The following is a 23,660-nucleotide window of genomic DNA, read 5'->3' as shown; positions in this document are numbered from 1 at the left end:
GTTGATTATTAGAATACCTCAACAAAACTTCCCACTTGTAAAAATCATCTTGATGAACTGGTGTATATAATTATTATAGGGCATAACTCTACTAATATACCAACTTAATCTTCGAGTTATTGATGCCCACTCTAAAATTGCATTAAAATGTTATTGGAAAGTTCATAATTTTGAGTTATATGATATCTTCAAAAAGATCAATATTCGCTCATTTCCTTGTAGGATAAAAGGCAATAAAAAAAGAAAGCCAAGGGCCCTAGAGGATGAGAAGAGATGTTTATATACACTACAGTGATTAGTGTATATATACATACTATGCATTTAGTAGTGTCTTAATTTGGAAAATTCCAATAATGGGAACCCGTTCAGCAGCTTTTACTGCTAAAATTAAAAATTTAAATGACTATCAAATGCGCCTTGTTCAAAGCACAGTTCCTTTACCATCTGGAACTGATATTGCAAATACATTTAAATATTTCACCACAACACTTTTAGGAGTACTCAAGGATGTTCCAGGGCAGCCTATGATTATGATGAAAAACAGGGAAAACGATACGGTCGGTGAAGTTAACAAAGTTGTATTTTTATTCTCTAAAATGGTATTTGTTTTACTAGGAACGAATGGCCCTTTTTCCAAATTTAGACTATAAGGGACTTCATACATCTCTTATTCAAATGCTGGATCTTTTCCCACTATTACCTTCTGGGTTGTATGATTTTGGCAAAGGTTTTTTGTCTTGTCTTTGTAGTTTGATTCCTTTTCTTGAGAGAGAACTAATTGACACTTTACCTTACATCGTTGCATCAACCCTTACAGTAATGTATTGTCAAGGGTATTGAATAATAAAATGATTTTTTTTTATTGAAGGTGTTCCCTGCATCCTTGATGGAGGACGTAATTGATGTACTGTGTTGGAATTTACTGCCGTTCACTGTCAGTAGTGAAAAACCTTCAGACAACTTTGTTCTCCCTAAGGATGGTGAACCCGTTGAAAGAGAGAACTATGCTTCAAATTCGGCAGCCGCTATAATGATGATGGTCTTTCAATTTGTCAAGGATGACACTACAATTCATAGAAAAATAACAGAGTGTTTTATGGCACTAAAAGAAGACCTCGTCAAGGATTTACTATGTGTCATTGCACATGGTACTCCGAGCTCAAGAATTCCCGCTGCTAATTTACTTTTCTATTACTGGCCTAGTCTTAATCCTACACATTATGATCGTAGAAATGCTTTGGGGAAATTCAATACTGGTGAAACATGGACTCCTCCCCCATGTTGCTACAAAGATTGTCCTGGTAATCGAATTGAGTTTAAAATACTATGTAGTATATATACAATTAATTGAGATTAGGTATGGTTGGTAAGGGAAACAATGGAAATAATCCAAATCATCATCATCTGCAACATCCAAATGACGCTGTCAAGGTATGTTTGGACCACAGTGTCTCTTTGTTTCTCTTTCCAGATCGTCCACCAATATCCTATTTTTGCCATGAATGCTTTGTAACTGTCAGTAAAAAACTGCTTTCAAAATCTGAACTCAATGCTATTTCAACTCTTTTTGTTGATATAAACCATCCAATCAAACAAATTGACATTACTTGTGAAAACAAAAACTGTAGAGCCCAAGAAAAAATAGCAGTTTCTACATGTTTTTCACCAGAATGTTCTTCCTATAATGGAAACAAACCTATACGTTACTGTAATCAATGTCACAAAATTCGACATAACACACGTAGAGGAGCTGATCATGTAATACATGTTCCACTTACATCTCCTTGGGAATTGGAGCCTGAGACACAAAATTATCTAGTAAAAGCTATCATATCTCTCCTAAAAGAAGCTCGACCCTTTGGATCCGGTAAAAGGACAGACAAAGAAGAAAGTATGCAAAGAACTATGGCAGTATTGGATGTAGAGGATGATGAAAATGATGAAGCATTTATAAATGAAAGACGATTGCTTTCCAGATACGGTGTTTGGCTTCTAGTTGGACTTATTACATTAGAACAAGACACGCCTCATGAGATTATCGGACATATGCTGTCCATGCTCTTTGAGTGGTTCAATACAACTGCATATCTTCCAAACGATAAAACAGGTATTCTAGATATTAAACCTTATGTCGACTCTTACTACTGTTCCCTCATTTGGTTTTATGTAGGAACTGCACTTGAAAAATTAAAATCGGAATATTTACCAACATGGATACAAAAAGCATATAGAAGCCATCCTGATGTTTTTATGGCATGTTTACTTCCAAATCCACCAGATTATGCTAAAGTAATATATATATATATATATTAAGAGCAATACATAATTCAACTTTATTTTTATTTATTTGCATAGGTCGGAGGTCATTGGGATGTCTTAACAACCCGAATGACACATATAAAAGAAGGATTAATTCGCTTATTTTGTCTTGTACCCTATGATGTAATCACGCTGGATGTTTGGAATAAAGTAATGCCTCATTGGATGGAGGCTATTCATATAGTAGTACCTAAGGATGATCTTTACGAACTTAAAAGAGTCTTTTGTAAAGTAGGTCCTATCTTTGTTTTATTTCCTTTCATAACCTAATACAAATATTCGATTCAACATTATTTAAAAATACTAGATTTTTGATCCTGACATGAGCCCACTTGGATTTGATGCTCGAGAAATGTATCAATTCATTTCCATAAGATTCAAATCAACTCCTCAAATTCAAAGACAAGCTCTTCAATGGCTTCAAAAGCTCTGTCTTCTACACATTTCTATTCCTTTAAACATATTATTTGAAATGTTCAATCTTGGAGTCGAAACCATGTCTAAGGATCATGAAGAAGGCTCCTTACCTATAACAAAAGATAAAAAAAATGAGGCTCTCCAAATAAACTTTGAATGGGAAGCAGATGATTATCCAGGACTCCCTTCCATTCACCCAGATAATGATACTGGTTATCCTAAAGATGAGCCAAGTGCTACTATTTTCAACGGCGAGAAAAAGATGACTTGCTATAACTTGATGGTTGATGTATTGAACAGTCAAATGGAGCTACAAGATGTTGAAAAATATGTCGGCCTCTTAGGAGCTCATGCCTCAGAGGTTTTGGGGTGAGCTTTTATTCTATAGTTGTTGTTTTTTTTTTACATTTTTTTATAATCTATTAATATTTAGTCTAATTAACAAAATGTTGTCTGCTGAATGGTTTGGGCTCATTACGCAAGTGCTCTCGGATGAAGAAATATCCGAGGAAGATGAAGAAGCAATTCATGGAATAGAAGATTTAATGGCTGATTTCTTGCAACTTACTCATACTGCAATCAAGTCAGACTAAATTATTTTCAACATATATTACCCATTGTTCTATATCTTAGCTTATTCTTGTAGAAATGTTGTAAATTCTGATCCATCAGGAGATTCTGATGATGATACGCAAGAAACTGTTCAGAGTGTATGTTCTGATCCAAAGGATAGCAAGGAAAAACTATTGAAAAAGGGTCCAGGACTAGGTGGACTTATGGCAGCATTAACAACGATGCAATCCACTGTTGAAAAGACGAAAGATAACTTGGAAGAATCTCCATCTGAAACGAGTTCAGTAAGTTTTTAATTGATATGAGAACTGTTAAAATTTGATAATGTAAACGCCATAAAGTAATAATGACGGAGATTTTAAGATTTTCACCTTTTTTTTTTTTTTTTTTTTTTTTGAGTTAATTATTCATTTAACTGTAACATTTCTTTTAATTTATAGGAAGATATTCAAGATTTGTATCTCGAATTGGAAAAGGTAGAGGGTTCAGTTCATCTAACCATTTATTGTTTTTGTTTTTTCTTGAACTGAATACATTTTGCAATAGAATTACGTTTAATAATTGTACTGAGAAAGTTGCTTATTTTTCTAATTAAGTACTATAACTGACTTAGACTAATATTTCTAATTAAAATACTTTGGAAATGGCAGAGTTATTATAACGGAATTCAATTGATTTCCAGAGTATTTATCCGACAAAGATCTAAAAGCGTATGAAAAGATATTACATATTTGTTTTCAGCCTGTATTTGATGGAACCTAATAATTGTACATGTTGTTTTCTTCTGATTTCTGTGCTTCATATTTGGGAGGAAATCTTTTTTCTTCTATTCCCAAATGGACTAAATGCTTTATAAATCCCCATTCAAAACGTCATATAATATATAGACCAATTAATAAATTATAATCTAGTAATAGTATATGTATGTAAGTGTGTATATTAATTAAGTACTACTTCACTAGTTACTCCCGTCAGCCATTATGAAACGAAACCGGAAAACAAGATATAGCAATTAACACGCAAGCTCTTATATTTATTAAACATTTTGTCCCTTTTTAGAACAATTGTTGTATATGAATGATATTCCACAACTGTTTATTTGCTTGGATGGTTTCCGTCGGCTTTATTTTTCCTTTATTTTTTATTTTCATCCACTCATCGATTAATTAAAAATAATTACATAATCATTTTCATTCAAAAGAAAGTTATATTCACTTTTTTTCGGATAAAAATGAAATATGAACTAATAGTTTTAGGCTACTTTGAGAGTAATACTCCAATATTTTATTTGGATTCCTTTCTAAGTTTATGAATTAAAAATAAATCCTCACTTATAAAATCTTGTTTTTTTTATGTGTATATACATATGACTTTTTGTTTTGGAAAAGGCTTAATCCCATTTCAGTACAACTCATGACAATTACTCAATACTCATAATAATTAAACTTCACTTGTGACTTAAATTCAAGAGTATCTGCATTATTGTTAGTATAACTCAACAATGTGACATCCTTCGAGAGTGCTAGGAAATATTTTAAATTATAGTTATCATCATTTTGTAATTAAAATTAATTATTAACATTTATATAGATAATTAAGTATTGATTGAAAGACATAAAATGTAATTTTGAGTTGGTAATTAGATAATCAGAAAACATTCATTTTTTATGGACCTTGAGTGGTAGACTTAGACTGAGTTTCCACTTTAAAATAAGAAAAATTTACACACTACTTATTCTATTTTCATTTATACATTTTTTTCAATGAAGTAGTTAGTTAATTTTTAAGTGATCTTCTTTCGGAATTGACTCAACGACTTCTTTTTTGTTTCCAGATATGATCTCAATTGAATATTATATAATTTCTAATACATTGTAAGCTAAAAAAAATTACCTTTGTGGATTCAAAAAGAGGATCTCAGTTATTCTACTATTTCACGACTTCATGTACTATGTTTGATACAGGGGTGTCTGCAGGGAATGTACCCCCCCCAATCAAGGAATTTTTGATTTGCACTAGAGTTTTTTTACGGCAGGACGATTTTTTTCCCCAAAAACCAAAGCCCTATAATAGAATATGTGGACCGTCAACACAAAAGTAATCTAGTATGATTTTTCTTTATATTCAGGCTGGATTACATTTGTACTTTTTCTACCAACAATTTATTCTCATTTAAGGCGCAGCAAATTTCATTTTAAGTTGCAAAGATGCATCGACACAATGAAACTATTTTTAGAAATTTATAGATCTATATCGGAGCTAAATTAATGCTCTAAAGTATTATTAATACTCTGAGGTATCTCAAATTATCCCAGAAATTTGAATACAATACCTATAATTGACCAAAATAGGTCCATGAAATGTTGGGCAGTATGTTTATATGGAGTAAAATTTTTAATTTTTTTTTAATTTTTGCCCAAGATTATCTTTGTGTTAACGTACAACATACATTTACGATTTTTGTTTAAAAAGAGAGGAGAGGTTATATTTCGAGACTGAGGTGGAAACTCGGCCTTGCATAGTGTTAAATAAGAAAATAATTTGCATCTTTTCAAAAGTGTACATTAATTCATCCACTGGATGATCCATTTATGTATCATTAATTAAGTAGGTACAACATGCATATTATTTTTCTTTAAATGGATGCTCATTATTTTGAAAATTTTATTTCTATATTTTTAGTCTAAGTTTGGATTAAAAATTCATAACTGTCATTTTATAAACTACATTTCATATTAATTAATTATCTGTGTGATAAATATATTTTATATTAAAACCCAGAGGTCGGGAATTGGACTCCAGACTTGCAGTTCGACTTGATCACACAATCAAAAACACAAGGAGTACTGACTTGGACTCGAAAGTCATTTCAATTTTGGTACTGGATATAAAGTACTCTTTAAAGTATCTTTTATATTCTGAGGGCTTGAGGTGAACTCCATGAAAATATTCAAAGACTTGAGACTCGAATCGGATTTGCTGTATGAGGACTTTTTCCTTACCTCTGATTAAATTGTAGATCAGTGCTTACATATTTTATTAATAGAAGACAGTAATGAGGATTTAATCTACTCTTTAAAAATTAATTAACTCATAAGTCATAATACATACATTTATTTATTTATTACATTTTTAAGAAATGAGGGATATTTTATGTAAATTCATACATTGATGAATGTAGCAGTGCCTAGTATTAAGATTCAATCTTCTCACTCGTTAAGTGTTAACTGTTTGATATGTTGTTGCAAATGAGTGTGCCCTGCATTTAAATGTTTGAATGTTGCCATAATACTTACATGTTGACCCAATTGATAATTAATTATACTACATACTTGCATTTTAACTGTCTAATCTTTTTTTCTTCATATCTATATTCCATTAATACCATACATACATACAATCTTTATTTATTTCATAAATCATAATGACCTATAAAAAAACGAAACTTAACCATATTCATAACATTAATCATAAGTCGATAATGGTAAGATCTCAATATGAATAATTACATGATTTGAAGAAACTTAATATACAGGCATTGCTAGATTAATAAATAAATTAATTATTTGCAATAATATAATTCGCTTTATGATATTAATTAAAATTCAATGCTATCTACTTATTTATTCTTTATAATAATATATAATAATTTAAGAATAGAAACTTTGAAAAATCATATAAATATTAACTAAATATAATCTATTTACATCTATATATTTATGGATTGTATTTAAATTATAAAAAAATACAGGACTTGACGGATGCATACACTCGTATTTCTCCATCATTGTACGGTTTTTAAATCTTCTATAACATTGTTCATATAGGAGGATGAAAAGGAATACTCTCCAGAGATTGAGGAGCTCGAAATACCCGTTAAACTTCTATATAATCTATTAATTCATAATGTGGAACTCAAAGAACCAGATATGAGATTTTACTTACTTGATTCTGTACGATTATTAACTTTACATGCAGATGTTCTCACGAACATTGCTCGAAAACGAAAGCGTTTTATTCGATGGTGCCAAGAGTCACTGTTGGTTGGAATCCTTTGGAAAATACTAGATTCTAGTCAATCCCAAGCAAGTGTCATTTTTAAAATAAGAAACTTTAATAATATAATTTGCCATTTATCACTTCAGGTTGCACAAGTGTCTGTTCCTATTTTGCTGCATGCCATTACTCTTCCAGGAGGATCAGATGTGTTTTGGAAGTCTGTGGATGATGATTTTCAAGATGATGACTGGAGAGTCAGGTTTGCTGCAGTTGAAAAGACCACAGTTATATTTAGGTTCCTTGAGCCCAAAGCAATACGCAAAAGCCAAAATCTGAGATCATCTTTATCTCATGCATTTTGCTGTTTGATTGCATGTATGAGTGATATAAATCCTGAAGTAAATATATTTTTTTTCCAATGTCATTAATCGATGACATATTTCATGCATTGGTTCAATCCTAGGTATCTCTGCGGGCTAGTCTCTTTTTAGGAACAATTCATGATACAGCAGTGAATGCTTTAATTAGCTGTTTAGAAAATCAATTTGATAATGTTCCTATCGATCGTCCCGTTATTCTTCGAAGACTATACCAACTTTTCAACTGTCTTATTGACAGAAAAGTATTAACCTGGCAGTTTTTTGCCTCCCGATTTGAAAATCTCATACTTGAACTTCAAAATACTAACGAAAAATTACCTCCAGACTCTGCATATGTAATACAAATGTGATGTAGTGTACTTTATATTATATTAATCGTGCTCTTTTCTAGCAAACAATGGTTCGTTGTAACGACTCAAGCCAAAAAAGGACCAAAGAAGGAAATGCCTCAGCAACTGTACATTCCCTTTCTGCAGCCTTGAAATATCCGTACAAAAGAACTATTTCAGCTCCTGCTGGAATGGGATTATCGACAAAAGCAGGAAGCTATCATGTAAAACTTAATTATGCCTAATATTAGCTAATACTTTGTTCAGAATCTGTGACTTTTTATTTTTATATCAGAAAACCCAAACGGAAAATACACAACTCTCAACAGGTCAAACAACCCCTGCAGGAGGATATTACCGGCAACAATCTGTTCCTTTGCTAAAAAGAAAAGCTAGTAAACAAGGACAAGACTCTGTACACCAGTTAAATAAGCAAATCAGCAATGTTGGGACAGGTATCACGTGGATTGTTTTTTTTTTAACTTAGTAATTGGTAACTAATTCTATTTCAGTCGTTGATGAGCTTGAATACGTGAATGTTGCAGCAAAAACCGTTGACCTGGATGAAATCGACAAAGAAACTCTTCACTTGACAGTATTTTTGTTCATGCAATTTTTGTCACATCCGGAGCAAGCCACTTTGGCATCCTCTGATGAAAAGGTAGTTTGAATTAATAAATGTATATTTTATAATCAATATTTGATTGAACTATAGCAAACAAGCAAGACTAGTCCAAGTGCAAAAGCGATCCAGAGTTTATATTCCTTGCTTGGCTTTAATGAAAATGAGAGGCGATTCACTACAATGCCTCATAAAATAAGATCAACACCCGCTGTCAATGCATTTTTATCTAATCTTCCTCAGGTAAAAAATATCTTTGAAGCTACATAAATAAATTTTTACTTAAACTTAATAACTTCCAGGTTTTGGATAATAATTTTAAAATTGGAGAGACCTTGTTGCCAAATATTATTTTGGTATTGCAAAAACTACCTTTTCCACAACTTTGCGCCTCTTCGTGGCAAACAGGGTATACCTTGATGCAAGAAAGCCATCTTTTTCAAGGTTTCTTAATAATTTTGAGGACTTTAATTATTATAATCACTAATCTTTTTATAGGTTGTGGATACAGTTTGTGGCATTTAGAGCCTTCAGCTCGAAAAAGCTGGCTTTCTGCTGTCCTTGTGATGGTCTATAAGTACAACTATCCACCAGAAGAGGTTGTAGGTGAAAGGTTGACGGGCCTCATTCGAATTATCATCCATACTCTTGCAGCTCATGCTCATGTTTGTTATCGCTTTTCAAAACCAGTATTAGGATTGAGTGCCAGATCCAGAGATCTAAGTCAAATATCTTTGGGACAAGCAGATAATGATAATGATACAGTCTTTGATGGTGAATCAAATCTTCAGGATGATGAAGATAACGATAAAGTTGAGAATGGAACACAAGAGGAAATTTCAACAAATTTAATTGTTGTAAAGGAAGAAGATTCAACTGAGAGTACAAGTAATGTAAAAAAATCAGAGGAAAATGATGTAATGACAAACCTATTTGAGCTTCTTCCGAGGCCATCTGGTAATTCTTCGAATCCTGTTGCTCCTTCTCCTTATGCACCTACTCCTGAACATCATCAAATGACATCTGAGGGCCTGCCAGAAGGTTGGGCAATGCAACTTATGCATAGTGGTAGAACTTTATTTATTGACAATGCTAATCAAACCACGACATGGATAGATCCAAGAACAGGGAGGCCCGCTCCAATAAAAAATATAGTTGGAAATGTTAAAAGTAGATTGGGTGGTGTTATAGAATCTCCTCCTTCACCCTTATCTTTAATGGATGTAATAACTGTTGGAAATCCTATAGCAGTTGATCGACCATCGACATCAAGTTCCTGTGGATCCAATTGCGAAACCGGCATTTTGACATCACCCCCACCTCTACCTTCCGAGGAACGTCTTCTTCCAATAGGGATTTCCAGAAAATCTTCAAAAAAGAACTACAAAAATCATCAAAATCATTCTTTAAATATAATTGACAGGGTTTGGCAAGTCTTGGGATCTTTAGACACTACTGAATGCAGTGGAGAGTCAATTCCTTTGATTGAGCCTAAATCTGGTGAAAAGATTCAACTTGTAGCGAGTGTGAGTCGTAATGAAGATGATAGTCTCCGTCAAGGGGAAATAACAGAGAAATATACTGGAACAGTCACACATATTAACAAAGCTAAATTGGATGCTTTGCTCAAAACCACAGTAGCAAATAATAATAACAATTACACTTCCAACGGTATTGAAAGTCCGCCAACTACTCCCACTAAAACCGTACTCTATAATAGCCATAATTGTATTAAAAAAAATATTGATACTGTAACTCCTAGAGTAAATCCAACCGTATCAAGCTTAATCCCCGAGAAACCATGCAAAACAGTTAATAGTATCGAAAAATCTATTAAAAACGACAAGCAAAGAAGACGGAAATTCAATTCTGGTATTTATCATTTTATCGCTAATACATTAAAGAAAGACACGGGATAGGCAGTGTAGAAAAACCAAATTAATCCAAATTTTACATTTCAGCCAATCACCAGGACCAAATTGGTTCAACAATGGAAAACAATAGTAAGACATCTAGTCTATGTGGTAAGAAAGTCAAAGCAGCTAAGACCGACTCAGTTGGATCCTTGTCATCAACAAGAGATAATCCATTGCTTTTAAAACACAGCGCTCTTCGAGTCGGTGAAGATGCAGTCGTGGATCGATGTTCCCAATGTGGACAAATAAAAGAAGAATATTCGGATGAGGAAATTGGACTTTGTATCATTATCTTGAATACTTTCATCAATAGGGAGCCAGGTAATTATGCATACCCATTAGAAAGAAAGAAAAAAAAGAATATTTTTGAAAATATCTTTATTCTAAACATACAACAAACGCATAACGATACAACTCTAAGTAACTTTTGTTTATTATTTGATATTAAAAAAGAAAAAATCTATAATTAATTAATAGGTAGGTAGACGATATCTGACCAATGACAAATTGAAATTTATGAAGTATATATTCAGTGGACTAACATCATACACACATACGTAGTGATATATAAACTTGATAATTTTAATTTCATTTTTTGAAGAATATTATAATAATACAAAGAATGAATCCCGATTTCAATTTGAGTGTGATGGTTTTTAATTGATGAAGAAAAAGAAAGGAATAATTGAATTCCAATTTGCAATTTGATAGCATAAGTTTATAATCAATTTATTATAAATAATGTCGAGTCCACATGAAATAAAACGGAAATAAATTTTGATAAATGAAACCAAAACTCATATGATAAATTATGATTTCACAAACTTCTTCACAAATAGCATTCCTTGGCATACCTATTGATTTTATAGCGGCCTCAAACAATATTTTGTACAATTACATTCGGAGTAAAATTAATTAATGTAAATCCATATCACAAATTCTAATAAATGATAGTTCTTTCATCATCCCTGGGCTTGCTGTCCTTGATTATTGCCCCAATCAAAGCCACCAGGTCGTTCTTCTGGAGGTGGATTATAGTCTGGATTATCCTCTGCAGGGTCAAAAATGGCTTTCATAAAGCGGGGAGGCTTTAAAGGGCGACAACCCTCAGGACGTTGTGGAAGAATGTCTTCCAAGAAGTAGTATACATGTCCTGCGAATATACCAAGTAGATCCACAGCAATCGAGTGGCCAGTCAAAAAGAATATAGCCAAAAGTACAAATGGTTGGTATGGAGCTTGAAGTGTAATGAGCCCAAGGATACTAATTCGAAAATGTGGATTCCGTCTAGACCAAATATAAACAATCATTATGGTAAATGCCTGGTGAAGAAAGAAGAGTTAAAGAAAGGGGTGGAGTTTCATTAGGGATTGCGAACCTGTCCAAGGAAAATGAAATTGTTGACGAGGAAGGCGAATGCGAGCATGAATGTCACGCCAAAAATAAAGAGTATGACGAACTCCGTGGTTTTGCCACGAAAGGATCCCTCTTCTAGTGCGCGGCAATAGCGATGTGTGAAATGCAGACTCAGAATAAAGTTGAATCCAAAAGTACCAAAGTAGAGAAAGGATGTCAGACATCGCCAGACCTGTCCTTTTCCGAGGACGAGGAATGGATTGAAGTAGAGTCTCAGAGGGGAAACGAGGTCCAAATGTACACTCAGGGTTGTAATCACGATTCCTGTCATATACGCCCTTGTCACTGGGGGAATCTCCAAGTACATTTGACGCACTAAGGCTGGAAACGACATTCTAGTAGTTGCAGCTCCCTATTCAGAATTCACTGTCCAGCTCCAGGTCCAATCAGTAATATCACCATTGACGTGACTGCTCTTCCAGACTATCAATAAATAAACAAGTATCAAGTGACTTCGTCTTATGACGTCATTACGTACGTACGTCTAACTAGCTAGAGATCTTTATAGCTAGCCACTAAAGCCACGTCACAGTACTTATAGGGGTAGGGGGATTTCGGGTCCGGCCAGACGTACATTTCTATTGCGTAGCTAGAGGGGGGAGAGAGTCAAGAGTGGGGCTAGTTGACAGGGAAATTCCATTTTTGGTTTAAGTTATATTGAGAAGCTGATTTGGCGGATAGTTTAGCTGAAATATCAATTTTCATATGAACTTACCACATACATTTATGGGCATCAACAGGATTAAATTGGGGGGGGGGGGGTTTTTTTTTTTTTTTTTTTTAATTTAAAAAAATTTCCCCATACCTAGGGATTCTCACGGGAGCACACGTGCGTTCCTGAACATGTTCAGCTTCAAGAACGAGTAGCTTAAAAATGATAAAATTCATGAGATATACGCTTTTTGGGATGCTGATTCAGAAAATCGAATAAAAATTATGAAATTTCAAATTCTAAGCATGTTTTAGGAGATGCCTTTGTAGTTATTTGAATGTTTGAGCATAGCACAATGTCTCTAAAGTAATTTTTTGTCTCATATCAAAATTTGAGATCTTAACTTTATCTGTGCAAAAAATTGAAAGTCTACAAGTGTCTTAAAGTATCCTTTTTGCCAAATAACGGAGGCAAGGTTTTTGGGGTGCGCGTCTTTAAACTACACAAAGTTTGTAAAAAACAAAAACAAAGAAGCACCAGCACAGTAAATATGAATTTATCGTTAAGAATGTTAAGAATATGCTTATTTCGAAAGAAAAAATAACAAAAGATGAGATCGAATACCTCAAGATCAATAAATACTTTGGAAAATCTCAGGGCATTGCATTAAGGATGCTAAAGAAGATTCTTTCTCATACTTTCTAGAGCAACCCTGCTACAGATTTCTTGGAGATTGCGCGACCAGGCTTTTCAAAAAACTTTACCATGTTTACTAAAGCTCAAAAGTTAAGCTTTTCCTGGAAAGTGAATGGTACGCACCGAATTTTAATTTTTTAAATACAAATTCTGAGTCACCACTCAAAAAAACATAGAATCACAAGTTTTGATACAAATGCATCATGTTTGAAATTTCCGTAATTATCCACACGGTCATACATGACCGATTAAATATTTTAAGAAAATAAATCCGTTAAAAATTTGTTTTCCTCTACTTTCCTTATAAGGGGAAGGGGAGCTAGCACCCTCTTTCTCCCCATCCTTTCGACGTTGTAGCCCCCCTCAATAAAAAATAATAGTGATAAAAACATTTCATTTAGTGAAATAAATTTTATTAAAAGTTTATTCGTTCATTTATATCCTTTTCCGAAATTTTAAGTTGGATTTTTTTTTTCAAAAAGTTTATTGAGATCCCTTTCCTTCCAAAAAAAAAACAACAAAAAAAAAAACAACCTGCGGATGCCACTGCAATGGTCTCAGTTGACCCACTTCTGACAAATGTTGATACAGTTGTAACTATAGATCACTATTATTTTATTCGTAATCCTCTTATAATTTCAACCCATTTCAACCATTTTAAGTGAACACATAATGTTATATTCATATAATAAAAATACTTTTTGAATGTAAGATCATTCTTGAATTCCAGAAAAAAATAATAATAATTATGAATTAATGACTCCAATGTTGCACAACACGTAGAAATTTGCTAGAAATTCAAGAGTGCCAACTTACCCTGTGTACCAATCAGCCCACTCTCTCTTGCACTTCTTATGTACATACATATGATAATATTAATAATAGGAAGTATCTACAATTGTACATGTCTTGATTTTTGTGCATACAACTATCCTACAGTGTCGTAATCATAGTTTTGTTATTAAGGGAGTCGTTGTGACTATGGCCGGATGACTCACTATTAATAGGTCGATAAATACTACTATCGAAATAAAATAGTGAGGAGACCGCCCCCCTGACTTAAAATACAATATCTACACAATAGTTGTGTTTTTTTATTTACTTGATTGCTTTAAAACCTTTTAAGTTTATAACCGACATTATATCATTAATCCTTTCAAAAAATCCTGATGAAATAATATGACATATGATGTAGTAGACCAACAAAGAACGGAAAATGTAAATACTACTTAAAATGTGTGGATATCGCAATTACAATGGAGTATATGTTTTGAGAGCCTTAGATGAGTGTTAACAAGTGTGGGTCTAGTATCGTATTGCAACAGTCAAACAAAGGCATATGAAGGATGAACAATTTTCTAGAAAATATTGTGTCTTTTATTCAAAAAGATTCCAAAACTTTGCCCTCATTACTTACGACTTCTTCCAATATTTCCTGGACCGGAGCATTTGATAATGTAAGAAATCTATTTTATGATACAGTGGACTATGATGAACAAGACTTGGAAAATGTTGAATATTCATCAAATACTTTGGCATTGTCATCCATGAATCAGGATCTCAGGAATGAAATAATAAAACTTAGTTCTTCCGAAGCAAACTTTAAAGACAATCCCCCATCAAGTGATTTCTTTGATTTTAATCTTGAAAAGGAATATAAAACTGCAATGGCATTGTTAAAAGATGACCCCCGGCTAAATGAGGTACGATATAGTCTTGTCCCAAAAGAAGTTGATGAATACAATTTCTGGAGAAATTATTTTTACAAATTAAATGTTCTTAGAGCTAAATATAAAGACAATTATAGTTCATCTGATTGCGAACTTGAGGACTATGTTGTAATTGAAAGGTTTTAAATCATGTATAAATTGTCATAAAGTATAAATATATTTTCGTTCTTTTTTTCATTTTTCTAATTACTGTTAGTATTTGTATATTGTTAGATTTAACTATTAATTAATGACTGATCTACATTATAAATAAATAGTGTGTACTTGTATTTCAATGGTACGCCGTATTATCATACTGCGTTTGAATAAATAACTACTTAAATCAAATAGATCATTGTCATTCTTTCCCAATAAATGAAATGAGTTATTTTACAAAGTTTCAAAATATATAATTTAGAACCATGTTTTCCCACATCTATAGGATTAGCAGCTCCATTATTACCCGAAATCCTTTTGACAGTGACCAGAATAGCACAAAAATCAAGGTATTCTTGGGAGTTCTGCGACGCTCCTTCGGTATATGTTCCTAGTAACTGTAGAAGTATAGCAAGACAGTTCATTCGCTGTGTCTTCCATCAATTGGCTCCAAACGGCATCTTTTCTCTATTATTTCAGGTATTTGGGTCATTTTTAGCTATTGCATGTGTATAGTACATTACTCATTAGAATAGTCCATGGAACTCTAGCACGGCGTTACCTGGCCCACACAAAAATATACAGGGTATTTTGTTGTCGGCTATCGTTGTATCTACTTCTTTTCTCCCAATCAGTGCTTTGAATATTGATTGGTTGAATTAAAATTAGATCTTAGTAAGCTGTGCGCAATTCTCAACAATTATTGGATGATAATTCCATAGTTGGGAGGAATTGGCGAATTACCAACTGATTTTAAGCCTTTTTTATCTTTTTTTTTTTTACGTAAAAGGTTGCGAGGTACTATAAAGATAACAAAGTGCTACTAGATATATATTATAAAGAGGGTATTTTTTCTGGTGACTTGTGTTGGATCAGTCCTAGGACTAATTTACTAATCAGTATCCCCCTTTCAATTTTTTTTTCGGTAGAATCTTTTTACTATTTAAGGTAGTGTTGTGCTGGCCCTGAATAAGGAATATGGTCTAGCCAGGTCCCGTCCAGTCTAGTCCTACTTGTCAGTCCTTAAAGCAAGTAAAAGCGAACTCTCGCGACGTCAATAAAAGTGTTTTTCCTTTTATTTAAATTATTCCATTGCATAATAAAATAAATTATGTAAATTTTCATATTTTGTCATGTATTACAATGAAAATAGAATGAATATGTTTTGCAAGATATGTGCAATGATCCAAGGTTAATAGAAATACTTTTTATTTTAAATAAATTCTAAATTTTATAGCATTCTTACCTGAAAAAAGTAGATCAATATAAGTCAAAATGGGACAGTTTATAGTTAATAGCTATTCTAGATCAATAAACAATATTATAATATCCCCTAAAATGATAATTATTTATTAGGAACTATCAAAAATGGTGATGAAGGGGTTTGAAAGTGAAAAAGTACATATTTTTATAATATTATACATTCAGTTATTCGATGATAATTAATATCCGATCAATGAACAAAGTGTTAATTGTGAAATCAATCAAAGAGCAACCTCAAATCAAAAAGCGTTTACTAAAAATGTATACCCAAAACTTGCACTAGCATGACTAAATTACGAAAAACTTGATTTTTATGTAATCAAGAAAAGACAACTCAAAACCAATTTGGGATATGTTTAAATAGTATATTTAATATTTAATGTGTCATCCTATAAAAGCAATAACAGCCTCGAAACACCGGCGAACCCATTGGGAGCTCTTAACGATGAAGGCTGTGTCCATGGGGTACCACGCTGTCATGAGGGCTGCTCAAAGTGAATCCAAATTTGAATGATAGGTGCGGGAGAAATTAGTCCCCAAGGCGCCCCAAACTGCAAAGTCATGGGGGTAGAGATCAGGGCTTGAGGATGGCTATATTGTTGCTGAAAAAGTTTTGGTTCTTCTTGGCTGTTTGATGTTGTAGGGAGTGGTTCTCAAATGGAGACGGCGTACCTTTTGAGGTATTTGGGGGCATTGCAGAGAGTGCTTGAATTTTTGAAAAAATATTTTGCACGAGGGGTACATCACTTTAACTAAAAATGATTTTTGCTGGTTAGAGGGTACTAGACTAAAAAAATATATTACAATCGTACATCACTGAAAAAAGGTTGAGAATCCCTTCCTTAGGTAGTCTGTACGGAGATACCAACGGTCGCTGCAACCTTCTCTGGACTGACATCGGAGCGGAGGAAATCGCAGACAAGTTGCTTTTTATGTTATTACTCCGACATTTGTAGAGGAGGAGATATGCGATAAGAACAAAAAACAAATATTTTTGTTGAAGCTCTCGTTTAGTTGCTAAATCAAACATCGTAAATAAATGCTACTGCAAGTTTTGCGCGTATCCACTCTGTATAATTTAATAAATACAGTTTTCATAAAAAGTAAACCATTATTTTAGGGGATCGTCATAACATATATTGAACACTTAAAAAACTATTTATTCATCTGAAATAACTCTGAAATAGTTATTTCATGGCTTATTTCTCTAACACAATAATAAACACTGTGTTTTCTTGTCAGCTTCTTCTTTTCTCCTAATCAGTGGTCTGAATGTTGATTGGTTGTATTAAAATTAGTTCCTTTTAAGCTCTAAACAATCCCTAACAATTATTGAATGATAATTCTATAGTTAGAAAGAATTGGCTAACTACAAACTGATTTTGGGACTTTTTTTAGCTTAATAATGTAATCGTGTTTATTTTTTAGTTTTCCCGTTTTTTGTGGAAATGAGATTAAAAATATTGGATAAATATGCTTGATTATTTTTTACGCCTACTTGCTAAATTTCAGACTGATCTGTTTGACCGTTTTGGATTCCATGTGTGATAACACCAAAACAGACTTATAAATATATATAGGATTGAATACAACATTTAGGAAGGGGCTACAGAAACTTTTGTGGGGCTAACGACGCCACTGCTAATTACCAATTGATTTTGTGCCTTTTTTATGTTTCTTTTCGAAGGAAAGGTTGCGTAATTTCCTCTAATTTGACTTATATTGATTAGTTTCAAGTAATAAAACTATTATTTATTTATTTTTAAATTGGGAAAATAGGCTGTACCCCTCCCCCCCCCCCATACTTGGGAAATAAAGCAACAAAAAATTTAAGGCCCACGCTATTGTCCAAATATATGAAGAACCCATTTTTATTTTATAGATGGAACTCTCCAATAAGCAACGAGAAAAGTTTTTTGAGACAATTGTGAGCGCATTGTTGGATTTTTCTGAAGTAAATCCCTCCGTTCCTGTTCTTTTATTTCTTCAAGAAATGAACGAGCGAAAAACTTGGACCTCTGACCTCCTAGAAGTCTCGTTGCTTAACTTGTCCTGCTATTTAAAGTTTGTACCCTATGAAACCCCCAACATATGGACTTTTGTATTTCCACAAGCTGAAACTTTTCTGAGAAGACTCTGGACTCTATCTGCGAATCCAACAAAATCAGGATCCTCTTCCTCTGCTTATAAATATGGGTTTCACGGAGGAGCTAGCAATAGTCATGCTGCCACTAATTGTTTACAAACAGGAGGGGGTAAGTCGAATGAAAAAATTAGAAAAGAGTACAGAGGTGACCGTGGTTCTCCGGCAAACTGACTCCTTATTTAGGTAATAAATTTAATTCTAATTTCAAATTTCCCTAAACTTATTGTACAATTAAATGACAGTATTATGGCAAGTTTACTTCGGATGTCTGGAATTCAAAACAGTCGCTCTATTTTGGATCCTCTTGGAAAATTAATAAGTCATACAATACAAAATTCCAATGTTTCGTTCCATAGTTTATTAAATGTCTGTCATCTGTGTAATAAAACGTTTGCCAAAGAGAAAGAAAGATATCAATTGACGAAAGCCGTTGTTTTTGAATTAATTTCTGCTGTGAAATTTAAATCTTCCATACCCGACACTAATTTTCTTCTTCTCACAAATTTTGTTCTTCAGGTAGAATCAAATACTGATGGAGGAACAGTGATCTCAATTAATATATTTTTGTTTATTCCAACAAGGATTGTGGAGGAGAAATTACAACAGGTGTGGGCCTGGAAGAGGTTGTTGACTCGTATGAAAACTCTGCAAGCCAATTAAATACTGGGGCAGGAGAGGCTTTAAAAAACAATCTATGTGATATTTTAGACTTTTTAGCAGACGTTCATTCATTGAGCAAGGTAAAAAGTCATGTCAAAGGAATGAACATTGGTCTAAATGAGGATACTCTTGGGGGTATAATTAAAGCAAGTATGTTGAGAGGATATATTAAAGTTCTTGATTCACTATTCTCTTTTCACATTTTCCTTTTCAGGCTTGGCACAGTATATGGCTATTGAAATAAGCAGAGGAGGAAACGGAAGTCGTGAGTCAAGACCTGTTAATCGCTATCTCCCATGGCTATTTAATATTCCATCAAACACTCTTACTCAAGGGCCAAGAGAATTTCTCGACTGTGTATCCCATATTCGCCTTCTTTCTTGGCTTCTTCTAGGCTCTGTCACCATTTCACTCAAACATCAAAGACCTTCCATGAATAATAATCCTAATTCCTTTAATCTAAATAGTAATGTTTTGGAAGACGGATTATGCACTCCGATCCCATTAGAAGCATCCTGTCACATTGCTGATCACGTACAAGTTATTTTAGCTGGATTTGCAGAACAGTCAAAGAGTTCAGTCGTGCACATGTGCTCTTTGTTCCATGCTTTTATTCTGTGCCAGTTATGGACAGTATATCTAGAGCAGACGATCATGACTCTACAACCACGGGATGAAAGTCAAGTGTTGGCTGGAAGTGAGTTAAATTTACTTCAAAACTTTTTCCTTTTTACTCTAAGCTCCATACTTACTTTAGGTATTCTGCTGGACTTTTGGGGAAAAGTTACTCCGGGTATTCTTCAACTGGTTTCACATTCTAAAGTTTTAGCTGAAATGGTAAACTTACATTTCCTTGGATTGATGGAGGCATTCATGGAGTGCAACTCTATGATATTGGGAAAACTCATGCCTCTTTGGATTCCTGTCTTGTTTGCTTATCAATCCACACTTCCTGATCACGTTAGGGTAAGTTTTGTACAGGTGTACATAGGTCGTACTGGTCTAAGGTCAGCCCTTTTTACAATTTACATACATATACTATAAGTAGAGTGGATAAATTTGTAATGAAAACAGAGTGCGATGAGAAGGCGAGAACGAGACATATCTGTTTTTTTATTTAATAGGTCGTCATGGTGTAAACTTCTCCATCAGAGGCATGCATTATTGTCTATCTTTGCTGTAAATAATTTTAAAAGTTCATTATAAAATAAATATATATGAATTAAAATATTATTACGATATTTTCCCAGCACTAATGCTCTTCATAGTCGTAATTCATTTTCTCCCACAAAAATCATATAAAAGGCAGCCTACAAGGGTTATATTTCAATGAAAAATAAATAAATAATGATTTTATAAAAATGTGGTAAATATACTCTAATAAATAGGTACGACTTCAAGCCATCCAAGACTACAAGCCTCAATCTCATGGAGATCTTGAAGAAGAATCAACACATAACGAAATACTTAAAAAGTGGCTACAACGTCTACAGTTCAAAATGGGTCAAATTGAAATGCAAGCCTCTCACGTAACACAGTTCTTTACTGTGTAAACTCAATGGACCAAAATATACTATAAGTATATATGTATATAAATATTAATGAGACATGATGACGGATATTCTACCGACATGGGTTTTAATTTACTCCAGATGTGTAAATATTATATATGTATAATAATATATTATTAATAAAGTTAGTATGTTAAAAATAAATGTTGTCTCGTTTGACGATTTTATTTAATCCTTTTCTTAATTGGAAATTATTATCTACTTAAATATCGTAACATTTGAGCGACATTCAAAGATAACTCTTAAATTTGTGTACGTTTTTAACCCATTAGTGCCGAGACTACTTATAAAATATTTTATATATTTCAAATGATTATTTTTAAAATAAAAAAATGATCTATATGTCTCAAAATTTGTTCACATATTACCTGACTATTCTTACAGTAGTACGTTACATAAAAATATAGGTTGCCTGGAAAAAAAAATTCAGAAATTGTTGTCCAAATTATATATAACTCTTAAGAACCCTTTCTATTGAAGTGAGTTGATCTGTAAGTCTCAAATTTTGTACACATACTCCCATACTACCCTAATATAAAATATAAAAAGAAAAAAAAAGTGTCCCAAAAAAACAAACAACATTATCCTTATGCATGGGCGTCCGCTGCAGGTGGGCTGGAGGAATTTTCAGGTAATAATTAATATTTTGCGAGTAGCTATAGATTTTTAAATTTATGGATGTTTTTTATCCAAATTCCAAAAACATTAAAAATATTTATATAATCCTGCGGACGCCCCTTTTCTACGCAGAGGCTCCATATTTTTAAATTAAACTCCATGAATAAAGCTCCAAATATCCATTTTTAAGTACTTCATTTATAAAGAAGAATAAAAAATGATATTAAATTGATGAGTGTTTCAAATGTTGCGACCCATTTTAAAACAAGGAGTCAAAAAACGACTCAAATTCTTAAAATATCTTGTACAAGAAACTGCCATAGTTTGTGATTATGAATTATAGATTACTTACTCATGAAGCATCTGTATATTCCGTTAATTCTTTATCGGTGAAGAAAATCACCGGATCGCCATTATGTTTGAGGTAATTAAGAAGAATTCTACAACGCTTCATACGGAATTATTGATACTTTTGAGTCAAGAATTGCATCTCCTCAGACCTCTTTGACGTCTGCCCAGGATCCTTGCCATTGCATTCTCACTTTTCTTACAAAAAATCTAACCACTAAATGAAAAAAAAAAAAAAAAATCTGCTAGATGGTGCCAAATTTGGCTAAATATAGACAACGGTGCTGCAACCAAAACAAACAAACAAATATTTTAAATACTGGCTCAGACGTTGAGTTGTAGTGATGTGTCGGTACTTATTTATTTGGTCTAGTCCTGTCTTAGGAGGGGCCCTATCGGTCCTTGGTGCCTGTCCTTAACTGTCAGTTCTTGGAATTTTTCATAAGATATATGTATTATGATCATTGCACATACCTTGATAAAAATATTCCTATTTTCATTATATTATATTTGTATCTTTGTTGGTATGCATAAGATAGCCAGGGTATTTATTTCAAAAACAGAGACATACACAGGCCTTAGACATAAATAAAAGTTGTTCAGAATTCTAAGTTACGTACTTAGAGCTATGTTTAATTCTAATCAGACCAGATTCCTGGGCCTTAGAGAGCAAGTTTTTTTTCGCTAATAAGTTGACTTTTTTCATAAAGCAAGAACGATTCTTCGTGAATCCAAGTTTATTTTTAAAGGTATGGGCTATAGATTCGAAAATGCATCAAAAAAATAAAAACCTAAAAAACTAATTATTGTACAAACGACGGAAAAAGGAAGACCGTATATTGAATAAAAATTAAAAAAAGAGGAAGTAGAGGATTATCAAGTTAGTCTTAATATGTATGTTGTCTATCGACAAGTTTTACTAAATCCTAGAGTTATTTGAAGCATTTATTTGAAATAAAATACGGGTATGTCTTAGTACAATATAATATTATATTTTTACATAGTTATTTACTTTATTTTATTATATAACGGAATAATAAAAAAAGAAAAAACACCTTGAATGATGTCACGAGGAATCGATTTTAAATTCTTTAAGGACCAAGAAGTGGGAATGGACTAGATAGAACAGGACTGAACCGTGGTTTTAATTAAGGACCGACATAAAACTATTCAATTGTGTGACTTAGGGAACCTTTACGTATAGTGGCACTGTCTGAATTTATTTAATTGTCTCTATATATTTTTCACCGGGTTTTATAGTATTTAAATAAATTTAGCTGAAAATCAATTAACGTCCCGATGACATTGGTATTGCGATCCCATTAAGGGTCTGAGACTCACGGGTTTGGAGCCACTTATCTAGATTATCATTAGCGTCGTTAGCTAAATGAATAAATATTCATGGATATATTTATTGTTTAAACTAGTTTTAATACTGAAGTGTTTAAAGTTTACACACCACATGAATCGTGAACAAATGTAAATTAATCGACGTCCGAGAAGAAAAAAGAATGCACCAAATAATTATTCGCTTTGTTGAAAAAATATTTTGTAATACTAAATAATCTAATTGATTTTAAAAAGGATTGTATAATGAAACTACAAAAACCAGTCAAGGTATTGGTGTAAAAGGTATTTTTGCTTGAAGCCAAAGTTTATAACTTTATGTTATTAGACAAAATTGGATATATCAAATTTTGATTGGCTAATATTAGGATTTCAAAACATTAAGAAGCGAGGCCATCATTAAATATTAACTAAAATCAAAGGTTTTATTAATAAGGGAACAAAATGGAACCAGTGAGACAAGTAAAAGTAAATCATTAATTTTCAAGGGCTACCTCTAGGACAGGTTGTCAAACTCATTTTG

The 23,660-nt window shown here is 32.9% G+C and overlaps 2 protein-coding genes across 2 annotated transcripts; one reads left to right on the top strand and one right to left on the bottom strand.

Annotated features, from left to right (window-relative positions):
- The first annotated feature begins 33 nt into the window (after nucleotides 1-33).
- Nucleotides 34-20,822, top strand: unc79 (UNC-79 domain-containing protein). The gene is given in 28 exon segments (XM_071890843.1): nucleotides 34-557; nucleotides 616-816; nucleotides 869-1,301; nucleotides 1,358-2,107; nucleotides 2,171-2,289; nucleotides 2,356-2,550; nucleotides 2,627-3,105; nucleotides 3,170-3,319; nucleotides 3,383-3,593; nucleotides 3,750-3,785; nucleotides 7,137-7,394; nucleotides 7,455-7,706; nucleotides 7,772-8,023; nucleotides 8,080-8,241; nucleotides 8,313-8,472; nucleotides 8,530-8,678; nucleotides 8,733-8,882; nucleotides 8,942-9,083; nucleotides 9,138-10,511; nucleotides 10,601-10,876; nucleotides 15,471-15,664; nucleotides 18,330-18,673; nucleotides 18,675-18,776; nucleotides 18,836-19,109; nucleotides 19,175-19,403; nucleotides 19,468-19,950; nucleotides 20,011-20,219; nucleotides 20,642-20,822. Coding segments are annotated over 28 exon segments (7,953 nt in total). The 5' UTR covers nucleotides 34-353; the 3' UTR covers nucleotides 20,807-20,822.
- Der-2 (Derlin 2) lies at nucleotides 10,917-12,481 on the bottom strand. Its single transcript, XM_040719451.2, has 2 exons — nucleotides 11,934-12,481; nucleotides 10,917-11,877 (listed from the first exon to the last, which is right to left on the bottom strand). The coding sequence occupies exons 1-2, from the start codon at nucleotides 12,303-12,305 to the stop codon at nucleotides 11,518-11,520; spliced, it is 732 nt and encodes a 243-aa protein (XP_040575385.1). The 5' UTR covers nucleotides 12,306-12,481; the 3' UTR covers nucleotides 10,917-11,517.
- Nucleotides 20,823-23,660: the final 2,838 nt, after the last annotated feature.

This window comes from Lepeophtheirus salmonis, chromosome 9 (assembly GCF_016086655.4).
Source record: "Lepeophtheirus salmonis chromosome 9, UVic_Lsal_1.4, whole genome shotgun sequence".
NCBI classification, from domain to species: Eukaryota; Metazoa; Arthropoda; class Copepoda; order Siphonostomatoida; family Caligidae; genus Lepeophtheirus; species Lepeophtheirus salmonis.
Note: the sequence above shows the minus strand (reverse complement) of the source record. Positions and strands in the feature narration are given on the sequence as shown.